This window comes from Olea europaea, unplaced genomic scaffold, assembly GCF_002742605.1.
Source record: "Olea europaea var. sylvestris unplaced genomic scaffold, O_europaea_v1 scaffold770, whole genome shotgun sequence".
In the NCBI taxonomy this organism is placed as follows: domain Eukaryota; kingdom Viridiplantae; phylum Streptophyta; class Magnoliopsida; order Lamiales; family Oleaceae; genus Olea; species Olea europaea.
Window position 1 is genome coordinate 41,789 of NW_019266118.1, and position 17,870 is coordinate 59,658.

Genomic DNA, 17,870 nt, shown 5'->3' on the forward strand with positions numbered 1-17,870 from the left:
TATTTTTCTATCTATCTTAATTACATTTTCTTAATCCTTGTGAAAATGGAAGCAAGACTATTTTTGTGTGATCGAGGGAGTGATACATAGATGGATTTTTTTTAGTCTATAAACAGAAGCATATCTTGTTTAAATATTTTGCAATAGTAACTTGACTCTTCTAAGAACTTCAAGTTGGTTCCCAGCTGAGTTGTATGGTGTTGCTGGATTGATGATTCAGAGGAGGACAGATTAGATGGTGCAGGACCATGTCGGAATAGTGTAGCGATGTTGTGGAGGAAAAGGGAAAAAAATTCAAAAAACTTCAACAATTATCAAATACTGAGGTTTAATAACATCGAAGATTATTATAACAATATAGCGTCAATGTTGAAATAGGAATATAATGTTTGTCGTCAATGTTGAAATAGGAATATAATGTTTGTCCAGTCTCAAGGACGGGAAAAAAACAAACTAACTTGGCAACAATCAAGGGTGACTGTTGATTTTATTTTTCAAACAGTTCAATTATATGTTGACACGTGTACATCCTTTTTGGAACCTGTTTTTTAGCCTGTCTGTATAGCATAATAGGTTGAATTATTCCTTTTTAAAGAAAGCAGCTGAGAAACTCAGTAAAGCGGTGATCTGTTCTTCAAGGAATTAGTCGAATATTGATTTGAGTGCTCGATACAAACTGTAAGGAATGATAATAGGCTACACTGCTGTATTGAGATGTGCACCATCTTTAACAATTTCTCAATCCCCACAGTGGAAAAAAATCACTAAAAGCTGGAGCCAAAAATAAAGTGAAAAAGTAATCAAGCACTAACAAAATTCAAGAATCTTTGAAAAGTCCAAACCATAACTTTTTCTATTGTTGAGCAGGCTCAAGTTATATCTTTCCTTTGTTGGAAAAATCTTGCATGTGGGTTAGTTATGTCTTCTGTTCAACACAGAAGGTCTTTTAATGGATTGTGGAAGTTGAAGAACAGAGATATGGCTGTTGAGGAAATTATCAGAGAGCGTGGGGCGACAATAAGGAGCGGTAAATTTAAAGGGAGGAGGCTTTTCGAGGCAGGGGAGAGGGCAGCTGAGGTGGAATCGGATTCGAATGATGATGAAATGTGTAGTGATTGTTTCAACATGCTTGAAGAAAGAGAAGTGAATAGTGAAAACTTGAAGAGAAACCAAGAAGAGTTAAGTACTTATTTTCGTCCATCTTGTTCTTTTTCGGGTTCGACTTTGCCGGACGAGAAGGTGGAGATTAGTGAAACGGTGGTGGTGGAAGGGGAGGCGGGTGTGGTGGAGACGGGTGGAGCAAGTAGAAATTTGAGGGTTGGTGGTAGTGGCGGTGAAAGGTGCATGCTTGCATTAATTTGGTTTGCTATTGTGTCAATGCTGTTTACTCTTGGCCTAATTATCTCAATGAGTTGCTGTGATAGATATGTGCTTGATAAAGAGGTAATTCTTGTTCCAACATAAAAACACAGTACCCAGTTTTTTTTTTTTTTTTTTTATAAGCTATGGGATTAAGATTGATAATGAAAGTTTAATTGTGGATTTTCATTTTATCAGTAAAGATATCATTTTCTGCCAGTTGCAAGACCTTTTTCACTTTTAAATTCTGCTTAAATTACTTGTTACGTAGGAAACCGAGAATTGATCATAATTCATGTGTTATGGGGTGAATGAAAATTTGAGTCTGAGCTTATGTTTGTCACTACACATGTTTAAAGATCGGTGATATGTGACAAGAATAGTTAGTTGACATGTCCATTCCTGTTTAGCATAAAAAATTTCAGTTATGCTGCCACTTGATGATCAGTAGATCATGAACTCAAGTATACTGTCAGAAAATTTCTGTGATATGCAAAGAACAACTAAAAAGTGCAGTTCGGAGATCATTATTGCAAATTATAGAAACAAATTTATTGGAAATATAGCTTATCATAAGAAGGTTCCAGCCAACAAATATGCTATCAAATAACTTAAGTCCAAGCCGTAAAAAATGACGCGAGCCATTTTTCTCTAGTAAGATTGCGAAAACATAAAAGACGATATGAAAACAGGTGATGGCGAGAATAGAAGTTCTTAAAACTGAATGGAAGAAATTAGAAAGAAAGCGGTCTACTTCTTCTTGGGATCAGCATTGGCTACCGGAGCAGACTTTGCTGGCGTATTGAGCTCTTCCCAAGCTTCGATCCAAGTAACCATGGCATCTGCGAGCTTTTGGAAGTAGGGGTCGACTGGGCTGAGCTTCTCCTTCACCATCTTGGAAAGCTCAATGTAGCATTTTTGAACAGTTGTGGATTCTTTTGAGAAGGTTACCTTCTGGAAGAATGGAATAATTTCCTCTTGCCAGTATATACCCTTGTATTCCTTCTTCAGATTGACAAATGGGTTGCTAGCCTTGCTGTGCCAGATATACGGCAGCCCCGTCTTAACTCCAAGACTAAGATGATCACAGATTACCTATGAGAATGCCAAAATTAAGTTTTTCAAAACTCACAGGTAAGGTGGATTAAACAGATCTGGACAGTATTTAAGAGGAAAATAATAAACCCTTGTCACTCTCACAGTTGGTACAGAGTTCTGAAAATGCCTGGCTGATATGAAAACAAGTACATATAAGAGGGGCCAGCTGAATTACCTTAGCACACCAGCCAGCCCACATGTCATCATATCTACCGATAGGTTGGCCATCGCCCATGAGTCCAAAATACATAGCAGGGCCAATAAGTTCTCTGTCGAACCCGAGATTCATACCACACATAGGAAAGAGAGTCCCTTTGGGAATTGTCATAACAGCATCTACATACCTGTGTTTGGTATTTAGTACACATCAAGCAAGCATTGAGGTGAAAAACAAAAATAAACACGGGTTTTTTCAAGGATGATGGATATCTAACTCCGTTCACATAATCTAGAAGTGAGATCAGTACAAGAAATACCGTTTGTTGTTGGGTTGAGGAACTAACCTGGTGTTGCGCTCACGAGGTTTGACAAGCTGAGTCGGGGCATCATAGTCAGGAATGTTAAGCCAGAGCCCGTGTGAGATGGCAGTTGGCACTCCTTCCCTCATGCTAAATGGATAGCCACGGACAAAGTCAGCCCCTTCTCTGTATGGATCGTACAGTGTGTTGAAGAAGAAGGGCGTCGATGGTGCAAGCAGATTATGAATGTGCTGTTGCAATGCATTGATCTCTTTCCCAGTTGGATCCTTGGCCACCTATTTCCATTTCAATTTTTCCAATGCAACGAGTAAGAAAATTTCTAATGAAGACACAAAAGAATGATTGTTGGAGGAAAAAGAAACCTATGAGATGTTCGATTCGCTAAACTCGAAACAACTAATAAAAATAAGGTGATCAAATATATGAGGTGTTCGTCTGTGGACCTATTAGTGTATCTTGACATTTTCTTGAAAAGTCGAACTTTCTATTAGCCAAGTGTCTCTTTTTTCTGTTTCTTTTTTTTTTTCTATGTACAACAAAATGGGATAATGAAAGCGAAGAGTAACAATTTGGCAAGTCTTTATTTGACATTTAAATTTCTTTAATGGCATTAAATTATGCTTATTGATAGTATGAATTATCTTATGACTTTTTGTCTATTTTATGGTAGGTGAACTGCAATTAGTTAGAGAAAGCAATTTGCACCAATTGGAAGAGGCAAGACATGACAAATCAACAAGTACTCATTTGAATTTTTCCCATTTCAAATTTCAAATGATCAAAAAGAAAAAGAATAGTCTAATCGATTGGTAGTTCTGCCCGATCCCCAAATAATATCGTGGATCATATCCGGTCAAGGCATCCTCGACCATAAGCTTCCGATCCCTGCCCCCCATTGTTAATTGGTCAACAGAAAATCTAGGGGTGAAAATGGGTTGAGCCGGCTCAGCCTTTTACACCCAAGCTTGGGTCATGTGCACGAGTCAAATCTTAGGATCATTTTGGCCCTTAGCCTCATTGGCCTTATGGGTCGAGCTGAACTATCCACTGGTAGGGGTATTTATTTATTTTTAAATAAACTAACAAAATAAGCCAGCCAAAACAAAAGAGCAAATTTTTAAGAAACCAATAAAATAAGTCCAAAAATTTGAGAAAAACTTAGCCACCTCATGGAAAAACAATGTGAGCCAGCTCGTCTAAAAAAATGCGGCCTAGCCGTCCATGAGTTGAGTTGGAATGACCCGAGCCTGCAAGCAGCTCGGCCCATTTGCCAACCCTTCAAAAATCCAACCTTGTTTAATAGTCAAGTCAACCAAAACATTTTACTAGGACTAAATTGCTACAAAAGATAAAAGATTGGAACCAAAATATCAAGAAAAACAGGTTAAACACGTAATTTCAATTTACAGACAAAAATTGGGGAACTCGGCTCCCAATTTTCCCAATTACAAGACAAAATCTAATTGAACCCATTGCACAGAAAATTCAACAGATCTGTTTTTCTTTTGCATAAATTTTTCTGTCTAGTGGGTCCAGAAGTTATAAGATCCAATAGAGCAAAAGCTAGTGGGTCCCATTCCAATCATACACAGTTCGATATCCACGTGTCAAGATCTTGAAATATGATACACGGTAATCACTCAGTACGCCGACAAGTACTGAATCTTAATCTCTTCTCTAACAATGATTTCTTCTAAGCATATTCTAATGGCAGATTGACTTTCCAAACCCAGCATCCAGATCCACCCAAACTCGACTCTCCAACTCACCGAGTCAACTCACACACAAATCCAATTATACATAACGTATCGAGAGAGAAATTTAGAAAGAGGATAGAGAACTTACAAAGCAGTCATCATCAATGGTATAGATGTACTTCTTCTTCGAAACCATGAATCCGAAGCATCGGCAAGCAGAATCCTTGAAGGAGATGCAAGAGGCTTTGGGGCCGAGAATCCTGTTAATATCATTCCGATTGTAGAGTTCATAATCGAATCCCTCGGGGACATTGATTTTTTTGCTGGGATCTCCATCTTGAACAATAATCAAATGATATGGCTGGAAAAATGGGCGCCACATTTCGAGGAAATCCAGGTTCCTTATCGTCGGAATCACTATATCCAACTCATCCTTAAGCGGCGGCGTCACCGGTGTCACTGGCGTTGTCATTTTCACTCGAGAAAAACCTGACCACTTTCACTTTGCGTATGTATAATCTCTGTGAAGAGAAGTGGATGGAAAATTGGTAGAATATGAAGGTAAATATATAGAGGGGATGGGAGTGAATGCAGTGTGGAGGGCCCACTGAGATCTACCATTTTTATCTAGATCCAGTTTGGTGCAGCTTATTTAATTTTTTATTTTTTTATTTTTTTTTAAAAAATTCATTTCCAACCACATATTTTTTTAATAAAATAATTTTACATACAAATTTATATTATTTATTTATTTTTTAATGAAACATTCTTGTGAAAAAAAATCATTTTTTTCATAAAACTAATTCTAAAGAAAATTACATCAAACAGACCCTATTGTGTTTAATTAAAACTATTCAAAGTTTGAAAATACATATATGGTTGTAACTTCATTATTAATAATGTTTATGGTAAATTTTTTAGTTGATTTTGTTATATTTTGGTGAATCTAGACGTGTAGTTTTCATTTAATTTTGCTTAGTCCTTGTTCGTCTTTCGTTTTCATTTTTTTTTTTTTTTTAAAAACACTCTTTTTCGATTACACATTTATTGAGATTTACGATTCTTATTAACTTTTCAGTCACACATTTCATTAATTATTATTAAAATTTACTAAATTTTGATTTTTAGATAAACTAAAAAGGACTTTGTCTTACTCAAGAAATTGGGTGAATATGAATCAATGTGACCTTTATTGAACAATAAGTCATAAGTATTAATTAAAATTTTATTTTCTATACATTCTAATAAATCTAGGGAAATGTTCTCAATTAATAATGTGATGTATTTTAAAAATTCTCAATTTTTAATCAAAGCATTAAAATTTAGGTGTTTTCAATTGAGATTTTAATGAACTTCCATGAAATATTTAAAATTTAGGTATTTTCAATAACTAGTGAATTTATAAATGTTCCATTAACAGATGAATTTCAAACTTAGAAATATATATAATCAAATATTTTGAAATTTCACTATATTTAATGAGATTCTGAAGAAATTTGTGAAAATCTATTCAAATTTACGAAATTCATTAGAATTAATAATCTTTTAAAATTCGTCAAAATTTTAAATGAGCATACCCCCGCTAGTCTTGATCAGTCATGTAAACCAAGTGAGTCAATGAATCAATAACTACATAGAAACGTACAAATTTGGATTTTAATTAATAACAAAGAGAGCTATTTATTTCTTCTTTGCTTTTAAAGTCCATGTGACAATTTCAATTTTGTACCATTAAGTAAGGTGCAAAATTCCATTAATTAAAGATTAATTAATCCGCTCCATAAAAGTCATACATTCAATTTTGAAGTTAATTACTTCTTAAGTATGCATAAAAAACGCCTTCCGTACAAATATTTTTGGATGGCTAGCCCTCATATTTTAGGGCATGGGATGTAGGGTTTGTTTGGCAAGATTTCTATTTTTGCCTTTGTATTTCGTAAAATAACTTCTCGAGAAAATTACTATCTTATGTCAATTCCTTTAAAAGCACTTCCAGAAAAATAACAAAAAAGATTGAAAAGTAACAAAAAAGATTCAACTGTTTACTTTTGAAAAATCATGTCAAACGATCCCTTAGTTGCGCAACATGATTCTTAGTACTAACTTTGTCTACTAGTGTTTGTTTTGCTAGTTTTTAGCAAATTTAAAATTTCGAGTCTTGATAGATTGAGTTTCTTTGAGAATTTGATGTATGTATAATCTCTGTGAAGAGAAGTGGATGGAAAATTGGTAGAATTTGAAGGTAAATATATAGAGGGGATGGGAGTGAATGAAGTATGGAGGGCCCACTGAGATCTACCATTTTTATCTAGATCCAGTTTGGTACAGCTTATTTAATTTTTTATTTATTTTTATTTTTTTTTTAAAATTCATTTTCAACCACATATTTTTTCAATAAAATAAATTTACATACAAATTTATATTTTTTAATGAAACATTCTTGTGAAAAAAAATTATTTTTTTCATAAAACTAATTCTAAAGAAAATTACATCAAACAGACCCTATTGAGTTTAATTAAAACTATTCAAAGTTTGAAAATACATATATGGTTGTAACTTCATTATTAATAATGTTTATGGTAAATTTTTTAGTTGATTTTGTTATATTTTGGTGAATCTAGACGTGTAGTTTTCATTTAATTTTGCTTAGTCCTTGTTCGTCTTTCGTTTTCATTTTTCTTTTTTTTTTTTAAAACACTCTTTTTCGATTACACATTTCTTGAGATTTACGATTCTTATTAACTTTTCAGTCACACATTTCATTAATTATTATTAAAATTTGCTAAATTTTGATTTTTAGATAAACTAAAAAAGGACTTTGTCTTACTCAAGAAATTGGGTGAATATGAATCAATGTGACCTTTATTGAACAATAAGTCATAAGTATTAATTAAAATTTTATTTTCTATACATTCTAATAAATCTAGGGAAATGTTCTCAATTAATAATGTGATGTATTTTAAAAATTCTCAATTTTTAATCAAAGCATTAAAATTTAGGTGTTTTCAATTGAGATTTTAATGAACTTCCAAGAAATATTTAAAATTTAGGTATTTTCAATAACTAGTGAATTTATAAATGTTCCATTAACAGATGAATTTCAAACTTAGAAATATATATAATTAAATATTTTGAAATTTCACTATATTTAATGAGATTCTGAAGAAATTTGTAAAAATCTATTCAAATTTACGAAATTCATTAGAATTAATAATCTTTTAAAATTCGTCAAAATTTTAAATGAGCATACCCCCGCTAGTCTTGACCAGTCATGTAAACCAAGTGAGTCAATGAATCAATAACTACATAGAAACGTACAAATTTGGATTTTAATTAATAACAAAGAGAGCTATTTATTTCTTCTTTGCTTTTAAAGTCCATGTGACAATTTAAATTTTGTACCATTAAGTAAGGTGCAAAATTCCATTAATTAAAGATTAATTAATCCGCTCCATAAAAGTCATACATTCAATTTTGAAGTTAATTACTTCTTAAGTATACATAAAAAACGCCTTCCATACAAATATTTTTGGATGGCTAGCCCTCATATTTTAGGGCATGTGATGTAGGGTTTGTTTGGCAAGATTTCTATTTTTGCCTTTGCATTTCGTAAAATAATTTCTCGAGAAAACTACTATCTTATGTCAATTCCTTTAAAAGCACTTCCAGAAAAATAACAAAAAAGATTCAACTGTTTACTTTTGAAAAATCATGTCAAACGATCCCTTAGTTGCGCAACATGATTCTTAGTACTAACTTTGTCTACTAGTGTTTGTTTTGCTAGTTTTTAGCAAATTTAAAATTTCGAGTCTTGATAGATTGAGTTTCTTTGAGAATTTGATGTCAACAATAATCGTATCTTATTCGATAAAGAATCTCGAAAGTTTCTTCACTTGAATTCTTCTGTCCGTGTATCAAAGTTAGGCTGTAAAAAGATTGATTTAAACTTTCTTTATCAAGTTATAATTAATTTTTGTAATGCAGTTTTATTTATTCATTTGTAACGAACAAAGTCTTGTTAAATTTATATCTTTACTTTAAATTTATTGTTTTTAATTGGAAAATATTCAAAAATATTCTGATACAATATTTTGACCCCGTTTGTTAATTTTAGACTAAATTAATGTCAACAATTAATTTTAATCATATATTTGATAAAATCTATAATTTTTTTAACTATATGTTTTATCAATTTTTATTAAAATTTTCTAAAATTTGATTTTCATCTCCATTGAACAAAAAGTATATATATAGTATTGTCCAATGAAGGCTGCAAAAGCAGGCCTTATTACGTATACTAAAATATTATGAGTAACTAATGAGTGATTTGTGTGTAGACAAATTTATCAATTAGGATAATTAATTAAATGACATAAACATAATTCAACAATAATGTAAAATAATAGGGGGTTAGTTAAAGCTTTGGGAGTCATGTCGAAGACGCTGTTCTAAAGTCGTATTGTCTTCCTGTCGTGCGGGTTCTTTCGGTACTATACGGCTCCAAAACAAAATTCATGTGGCTCTCCTTCTATGGACACGACCATAGAGAGATGATTAAACGAGTCTCTCATCGAGTTGCCAAAAATATAATAATATAGTATAAATTATAGACTGTTTTCCTTCCAAATTACTGTAATCTAATGCTCATTTTCAATGAAATGTAATAATCTTTTATAGGTGAAAATCAACCATCACAATTAAGTTATTAAAATAGAGGTTATAACATGAATTATGATATTTTAATTGTGTTAAAAGTGATTATTAAATAAATAAAAACAGAAAATTAAATGAGTTAAATATTGAAAGGTTAAAACTTTATTTTAAGTCACAAAAATCCCCCACAAGGTTTAAGTTTTCAAAATAATTAAAAATGTATAATAGTGGCAACATAATACTGCGCAATAGGTGTAGGCGTCTTTTGAACTTGAATCTCACTTAGTGATAACAATTTCCATTTAAGGGAGTCATATTGGACTAAATCTTGAATTAGGTCCATTTGTCCAAACTTCAATTGTTTCACACGCAGTATCAATTTAGACTTCGTTCATAGCTAGTAGCACTTTTAATGACCATGTGTTCTAATCTTGATTCTAGTAAGAGTTTCTAGATAATAGCTCAATCTCATAACCACGATCTCATGACAACTCTTACATAAGTGAGTCTTCCAAGGGTGCATGTGACCCATACCTCACAAGAATTCTCACTTCGGTACTCATTCAGGGTTAAACATTTCCTAACACCACATTATCGTTAGCACTATCACCATAGGGATAAGCACAATATAAGTAGTGCTATTACAAATCATGCAATACGGGTTGTTTTTACCACATTGAACCTTCTTCATGAGATCTCCAATCACAAAAGTTGGATTACTCCCGGAGGTGACTACGTTATGGACTTAACCATCATCTTCAATGATTTATATATATGTCCATGGACTTCAATATATTCATGTCCCTCTTGGACAATAATTTGGTACCATAATATTTGCAAATTTTTATTTTTTGCTTGCACATTAGCAAAATCTTCTAAAATATTTCAAAATATCAAAGTCACGTTAAGTATAATAAGATAAACACATAAAATTTAAAATTGACTTTTAGTCACATGTTTGAACATCTGCATCCATTATACTCTTGTATTTCACCTGCCTGTCTCAAATTTCATTTCTAACACTTCACAAAAATCAGTTTTATAAAAAGAATAATAAATATAAAATGTAACTTATTTGAAATTTTAAACACCCCTACATTCCAATATATTCAGCCCCCCGTTTGGCCTCCATTACATCTCATCAAATTAAATTAAATTTTTTCTCTTATATTTTCAACCATACAATTTTCAATAAAATAATATTACATGTAAATCAAAAAAATTTCATTCTTTTACAACCATCAATTAAAAAAAAAAATAGACTATTTCCCCATTATAAACACAAATAATGGAAGCCAAATGGGGGCTGAGCCTAAAAAAATAAAATAAAATAAAAAATCTGTAAAACTTCATAAAAAAAATTATTAGCAGCAATATCTGCTTTGGCCTTTTCACAATATTGGCAACAATAGAAGACCATTCTCCTTGTGACTCGATCATCAAAATCTACCTCGATACGACTCTAATAAAACTTCTCCACAATAGTGCGACTCCGTCTTTACAACTTTACCCAAAACTCTTTTCTCTATTAGTCCATACAAATTGCTAATCTCTTTATCTTTCATTATAATCGAAGAACTTCTTTCAAATTTATTGTACCAACGAATGTAGATTACTCATAACCCAACGTCTGTATCACTCCCGACGATAGTTAACATTGCTTTAGTCTTGGGGCACACATAATCTGTGTCAATAATCGCAACGCTCCATCAAATGTTTTCACTTTCATAGTACCTAAATCTTTAAAATCAAGTTTCTTATTATTAGCAAATATTGCGCCATGGCTTATTTTCCTCGAACCACTCTTTGCGCAGCACAAATGATATAGAAGATCGATGAAAACATTTATCTCCGGCGGCACAATGGACAAGTCCGATTAATTTTCAACCATTTATTGACACAATCAACGTGAAATATATGGTTGCACACCGGAAGACGTCCTAACAATAGGTAATTTTAGAATATTACTAGCAAACTTATATCACGATTAATTACTTACCTAGTCATTGACAAAAAATAAAAATAATTGCAAAAACTTATGTCTATTTACAAATATTATAATGATTACATAAAATCATATAACCTTACCTTCAATTTCTTGCATCATAGCTTGAAAAAATTCTTCCCTTTAGTGATCATCGAGTAAGCAGATAGAAATTAGCATTATAATAGTATAACATATACATTCCACACTTTTCAATTTCTTTCTAATACAATACCATATAATCATACCAATATAGAATAACAATAATGTCACAATTACTTGTAGAATTTACAAGGGCTAAAATGCACTTATGTTGATAAATCATGCAATTAAACATCTTTTAAAACATTATTGAAAGGTTAAATATTTTAACGGTTAATTTAAAATAAATTCAATTAATTCTCATGAAAATCATGAAAAATTGGACTATCATTTTTCTACCGAGTAATATTTTTCCACCTTTCCTCCAACAACTTCGTTCATACTGTATTTTTGAACATTTCTAAGTATGTTTTCCCAGTTAAACATCCCCACAATATTGGATCATTGTTGTGATTGATCTTTAATCTTTCGTTAACTACAACAATATGTTTTTTAATCACAATTTTTGTTTTAAAAAAATATTGTTAACATGCTTAAAATAAGAAGCAACTATTTAGTTTTAATTTTACATTTGTTTGTTGGATTTATTATAAAATACGAGTGGCAAATAAGTATTTTTACCTCATTTTAACGAAAATTTTGGAAAGAGATCATTGCCCGAATCAATTTATATTAACAATTATGTTACTTGTACATTTTATTTGACAATAAACGTGATTCGATTTAGATTTTAAAATTATGCTACTTGTACATTATATTAATTTGTGAATTCACATTGGTTTTATTTAACAATAAACGTGATTCGATTTAGATAATTTTCAAATTAAATTATTATAAACAGTTTGAGAAGAATTACATATCAAATCAAAGAGTTCCACTTTCCAAATCGAATCGTTGAGAGGTCCTCATAGATGTAAATCAATGGTTGAAGGTTATTGTTTCTATTCGATTGAATGGATTGACGATTTTTTGTCCTAACCCTAATTTTATTTGTTTTCTAAATAAGAGTCCTGTCTGGGCAAGCATATGGCCTATAGAGTTGGGCCTAGCAAATTCCAGTTCAACGGGGGAGGGCCTAAAGCATCAGGCTTGGATTGCCCAGCCCAGTTTCAACCTCCAATGCATATTCATGGCCCAATATGGGCTCACGAATGTTGGGTCGATTGGACCAAACACGGGCCTGCACAACTTTATCAAGATTAATTGCGTTCCAATTGGGCCGATGGATTTATCAAAGGGACAAATTCATACATAAGAGTTTAACTATAACTCATTTCAAAATTACAATAAAACGTTTAAATTCAAAAATCATATATTAATTAAATTTTATTTTAGAAATAATTAATTTTAAATATATTTTATAAATTAAATATAAGATTTTAATTATATACAATTTGGTAGCAAATTATCGAATTATTGATTACAAATAATTTCTCGATGACAATTAAAAATTTTATAGGTCAAATTATTTCATAATCACAAATTTGTCAAATTAATAGGTAATTTATTGTTCCTTCGTCACATATCACAAATTTTGTAAGTCACAATTTATTTTATAGTCACAAAATATCAAATTAATTGACCACAAATTAAGTAACAAATCATTGATCACAAATTAACAAATTTTAGATCACACATTATTTATTTGTCACAATTTCTTTATTTTATTGGTCACACATTAATTAATTTATTGGTCACAAACAATCAAAACATTTGTGATTACCAACAACCATCTTGACCACCACCTCACCACTACTAGTAGCCTCATCGTTGTCAAAACCATCGTCACCAGAACCACTACCATCACCTCTAAACAATAACGATCTAAATGTGCCATTGTGTTCAGTGCTCAAATCAGTACCGCACAATGGTGTGGTTTCTTTGTGCTTGGCGGCGGGAGAGTGGTGACGTGGCATGCAACTAAGAGAAAGATTGGAGAACGGCGACAGCATAATGTGCAAAAGAAAGTCAGAGCGGCTTATGGAGTGGCTTCACAGTGAAGTGCAAAGCTGCACGGTGGCGCTTGGAGGTTGTCTTCAGCTACGATGGTCCCTATGAGAGGAAAGAGAGAGGCTGAAGAGACAGAGAGAGAGAAAGAGATGAGAGTGGGAAGTAATTAGGGCTTATGATTAAATTTGTGGTGGACGGAGATAGGTTTGGTATGTAACTTAATTTAATTTTATAATATTATTATTAATATTGAATTATTTTTTGTTTGATTCACATTCTTTAAAAAAAATATATATTTTTAAACAGTAATTTGACATCATTTCAACTACACATTTTTCAATAAAATAATATTACATGCAAATTCAAAACTTTTTTTTATTTCTTAACTACACATTTTATATCAATACACTATTCAAAAAAGTATTCTTATAAAATTATTGTGGCTCAAATAAAGGCTTAATATATAATTTTTGTATAAACAAACTTCAGATTTGATTTTGAGATTAGATCTTGAAAGATATGATTGTGTGTAATTTCCACCCTATCAAAAGTAATTCAAAAATCAGATCACAATGCACTTTTTTAATATTAATAATAATATTATTCAATTCTCTCTCAATCCTCTCTCTAAATACTACTTGCATCATCACGCGCAATCCAACGAAATTGATGGGCCAACCAATCCAGCATCATTACGTACATAGCAATAATGTTCGTCGAGCTATTGCTAGACCCAAACTCTAAGTATGCATTGAATCAAGTGCTATCTTTTTTGGGTGAAATGAGATTGGCTCATTACTAGAGATTGCATTTTGAGGTGAATTTCCATCTGCGAAAGGATCTAGATTGGGTGTCAAACCCGCTCGATGCGTCGACGAGAAGTGTAGAGAAGATGAGATTGGAGGACACTATGTTTTCTATTTACATGGATATAGGGAAGCTCGGTACTATAGATAGATCTGAGATTAACTACTCTATTTTCGAAAATGTGGGTGTGGAAGTGATGATTCTGGTGGTGGAGACGGCGATTATAAGGATAAGAGCAACGATGATTTTAGGGTTTTGGAGTGGTTTCCTCCTCCTTCGATATTATCTGATATACTTAGTAGTAGTTCTAGGATTTTTTGTTGGTGGTTATTAGTGGTGATGGCAGTGGTGAGGTGGGGATGGTGGGGTCAAGTAATGCAACGTTTGGTTAGTGCCGATAGTGGAGTAGGGTTGATGTGGAGTGGGGTGAGGATGTAGAGTGTTTGTAATCAAATATTTGGGTAATTGTGACCAATAAATAATATGTGATCAATAAAGTAGATAATTTGTGATAAAAAAAAAAAATATGTGACCTAAAAATGTGAGATTATGACTAAATTTGTTATTGTGACTCATAATTTGTTCAGTTGTAACAAATTAATTTAATAATTTATCACTGAGATATAATTTGTGACAAATTAATTTAGGGATATGTCCTCAATTGAGATTGCAATGGATTTTAAAAGTCATTCTAAATTTAGGTATTTTCAATTGAGATTTTATTGGATTTTAATTAAATTCATTAAAATTTAGGTGTCCCCAATTGAAATTTTAATGAAATCCTTTAAAATTTAGGTATACTCAATAATTAATGGATTTATAAAGATTTTATTAATAAAAGGATTTTAAAAGATTTGGATAGATTTCAAGCTTAAAAATATATATAAGTAAATCTTTTGAAATTTCACCATATTTGATGAAATTTTTATAAAATTTGTAAGAATCCATTTAAATCCACCAAATTTATTAGAGTTTATAATTATTTAAAATTCATTAAAATTTTAGTTGAGAACACCCCTGTTAATCATTTGTGACCGTGAAATAAATTGTGATATATAACATTTGCGATTTGTGATCAAGAAATAAAGCACGATTTATTAATTTGACAATTTGTAATCAATAAATAAATTATAACCCATAAAATTTGTATTTAGTGAGTGCGAAATAATACGTGATCAGTTAATTTGATAATTGTAGTATATAAATTTTGCAATTCATGACTGTAACGTTCTGTGATTGTGATCAGTACTTAATTGTTATCATAAACTCTTTAATGCTGTGACCTTAATATATTTAATTAATAAAATACTTTTAATTATCTATTTAATTAATAAAATTCAAATTATTACCTTATTTTTAAAATTTTAAAACTCGTTTCTTAATTTTGAAATTTTATCTTAGAACAATCTTAAATGTGTATCAAAAAATTACTTGTTAACCTGGACCTTGATCAGGTCAATTGCACTCCAATCACATGATTCGGCCCAAGGCCGATCAAGGGGCCAAATTGTCAGATTTTTGGCCCAATCGGGTCGGTCAGGTCTGTTATAGCTATGGTTCCAACACCCAATTTGCATTATGTATTTTTTTCTTTTTCTTTTATCTATATTTTTAAGGAAAGCTTCACATTATCAAAGAAAACAAATTAATTCTTCTCTCTTCTTTCATGTGTATCATGGGCCTCAATAATACTTGTTTCCTTTGTTGGTTGTAATTATTGGCCTGTAATATTCTGAATCGGGCTCCACACAAATCTCATCACCTTATGCATGATGGCCTATAAATAATTGTACCATAATATGTAGGGCTTTACACCAACAATTTGACATTTATGCTTTTGTAAAGCTGTAAACAGCGAATTTGTCTACTATTCTATCACATCCAATTTTGTCTAGTTAATTTATCTAATTTTTATCACTGATTAAGCCCTATCACTATGGTGCAAATTCCTTCAATGGGGGTGTTGGATTTTAATTCAAACTGAACTCAAGAAAAAATATATAGAATGTTGAAGCAAAAGGAAATAGCATAGATTAAGAGAACAACACAGAGAAAGAGTCGAAGTGCGTGTATAATTGCATTATGCATTCTGAGTGTTGTGTAGAGACAAGTTGTGAGAGTGATGAGAATTAAGTAATTTGAAAATTAATAAGTGAAATGATTATTTATCTTCCATTGAGTAACTAAGGATGACAAAAAAACTCATTCAACCCGATATCCATGGGTCCTACCCCACCTGCCTAACCGAGTACATAGAATGAGTATGGGGCGAGGATCATTACCCTGAAGCGAGTATGGGACGGATACAGGAAACATTGTTCCCATCCCATTTAATATTAACTTTAAATTTAAGTTTTTATCAAATAAAAATAATATATTTATTATCATTTTTAAAGAGAACATAAGTTGTTTTTAACAAATTGGTAAAAAGGTAATATTATTTACTAACAAAGGACATAATAAATAAAAGCAAAAAATAAAAAAAAGAAAAAGAAAAAGAAAAAATAAATGGGGCAGGAGACTTGCCCCTCCCCAACCCGATCCCACCTCGTTTCGCTTTAATCGGGTATAAGTATGGGATAAGATAAAAAAATATCCTACCGGACGGGAGTGGGAATGGCCGATCCGTTCCATATCTGCCTCGTTGTCATCCCTAATTGAGTAGGAGAGTTTGTAGAACCACATAAATTTATATTTTTTCCCCTTTTCAACATGAATTAGGATGGTTTCATGAAAATTGATTTTAGACAAGAACACTTCGAGACCAAATTGAAGATGCATTCTCCTTTGTGCCATGCATGGACAGCCTAAAAGTTGGATAATTGAAGCATTACTATAGTTATTCAAAAGTCGGTTTGACCAAGATGCATCCTGGAATCAATCACATGTACATGGGGACATATGTTATGTTGGAAAATGGAGCTAATTTTGATGAGTGGGATTCATTTTTTTCTCTTGAAAGATTAAACTAAATTTGTGTTCTCCTTCATGTGAACATCAAAATTATATATTTACTTGTCAAAAACGATGTTCAAGTGAATGAAAAATTAAGGAGCTGTTCTCTTTGGCTTTTTCTGTTTTCGATTTTCTAAAACGGTGAAAACGCATTCTCTTTCTCGTTTTCGAAAACAAAAAAAAAAAAAACAAAAAAACAAAAACAAAAAAATTGTGAAGAAAACACAAAACGACCAAAAGGTGTTTTCTTCACAAAACAAGGCAAATCTCAATACACGGGAAATGGTTCAACCTCTCCTCAAATCACCACCTTCTGGAATCACAAAACATGGCCTTCCAGTTGTCAAAACTATGTCGCACACCCCTTTTCTGTCAAAATCTCCATCTTCGATGACATCCAAGGTCGCGCACCACCACCGGTCGATTGCCCACCACAAACCAATCCCAACCATGGCCCCAATTTACCACAAACAACAATTCAACAATCTGAATTAAACCCAGAAACAAACCTATCGCGAAACCCGTCCAACAGAATTCGAATGTTGTAGATTTTGACGCTGTCCGGTCGACCCATGGTCGTGGACCACATGGGTTGAACTACTCTTCACCTGGCGCACCTTGTCCAGCCATGGGTCAACCCCAATTTCATCCAGAACTTGACGAATTTTGCCGGCATGGGTCAATTGTTTTGCCCAATTTCGCCCATAACCTTGTCGAACCATGGGTCAAAATTTTGTCCAAGTGTGGCTCCGCCACTGGGGGGGGGGGGGGGGGGGGGGGTTTGGG

At 32.2% G+C, this 17,870-nt stretch overlaps 1 protein-coding gene across 1 annotated transcript; it reads right to left on the minus strand.

Annotated features, from left to right (window-relative positions):
* Positions 1–1,883: 1,883 nt before the first annotated feature.
* On the minus strand, positions 1,884–5,177 carry LOC111391251 (UDP-arabinopyranose mutase 2-like). The gene is made up of 4 exons (XM_023016421.1): positions 4,782–5,177; positions 2,961–3,211; positions 2,633–2,801; positions 1,884–2,454 (listed from the first exon to the last, which is right to left on the minus strand). The coding sequence occupies exons 1-4, from the start codon at positions 5,103–5,105 to the stop codon at positions 2,110–2,112; spliced, it is 1,089 nt and encodes a 362-aa protein (XP_022872189.1). The 5' UTR covers positions 5,106–5,177; the 3' UTR covers positions 1,884–2,109.
* Between the last annotated feature and the right edge of the window lie 12,693 nt (positions 5,178–17,870).

Coding starts and splice junctions, on each gene's coding strand:
- LOC111391251 (XM_023016421.1), bottom strand. CDS start 5,105: ATGACAACGCCAGTGACACCGGTGACGCCGCCGCTTAAGGATGAGTTG. Junction 2,802..2,960: donor CCTCGTGAGCGCAACACCAG/GTTAGTTCCTCA, acceptor TACCAAACACAG/GTATGTAGATGCTGTTATGA. Junction 2,455..2,632: donor GGGCTGGCTGGTGTGCTAAG/GTAATTCAGCTG, acceptor GCATTCTCATAG/GTAATCTGTGATCATCTTAG.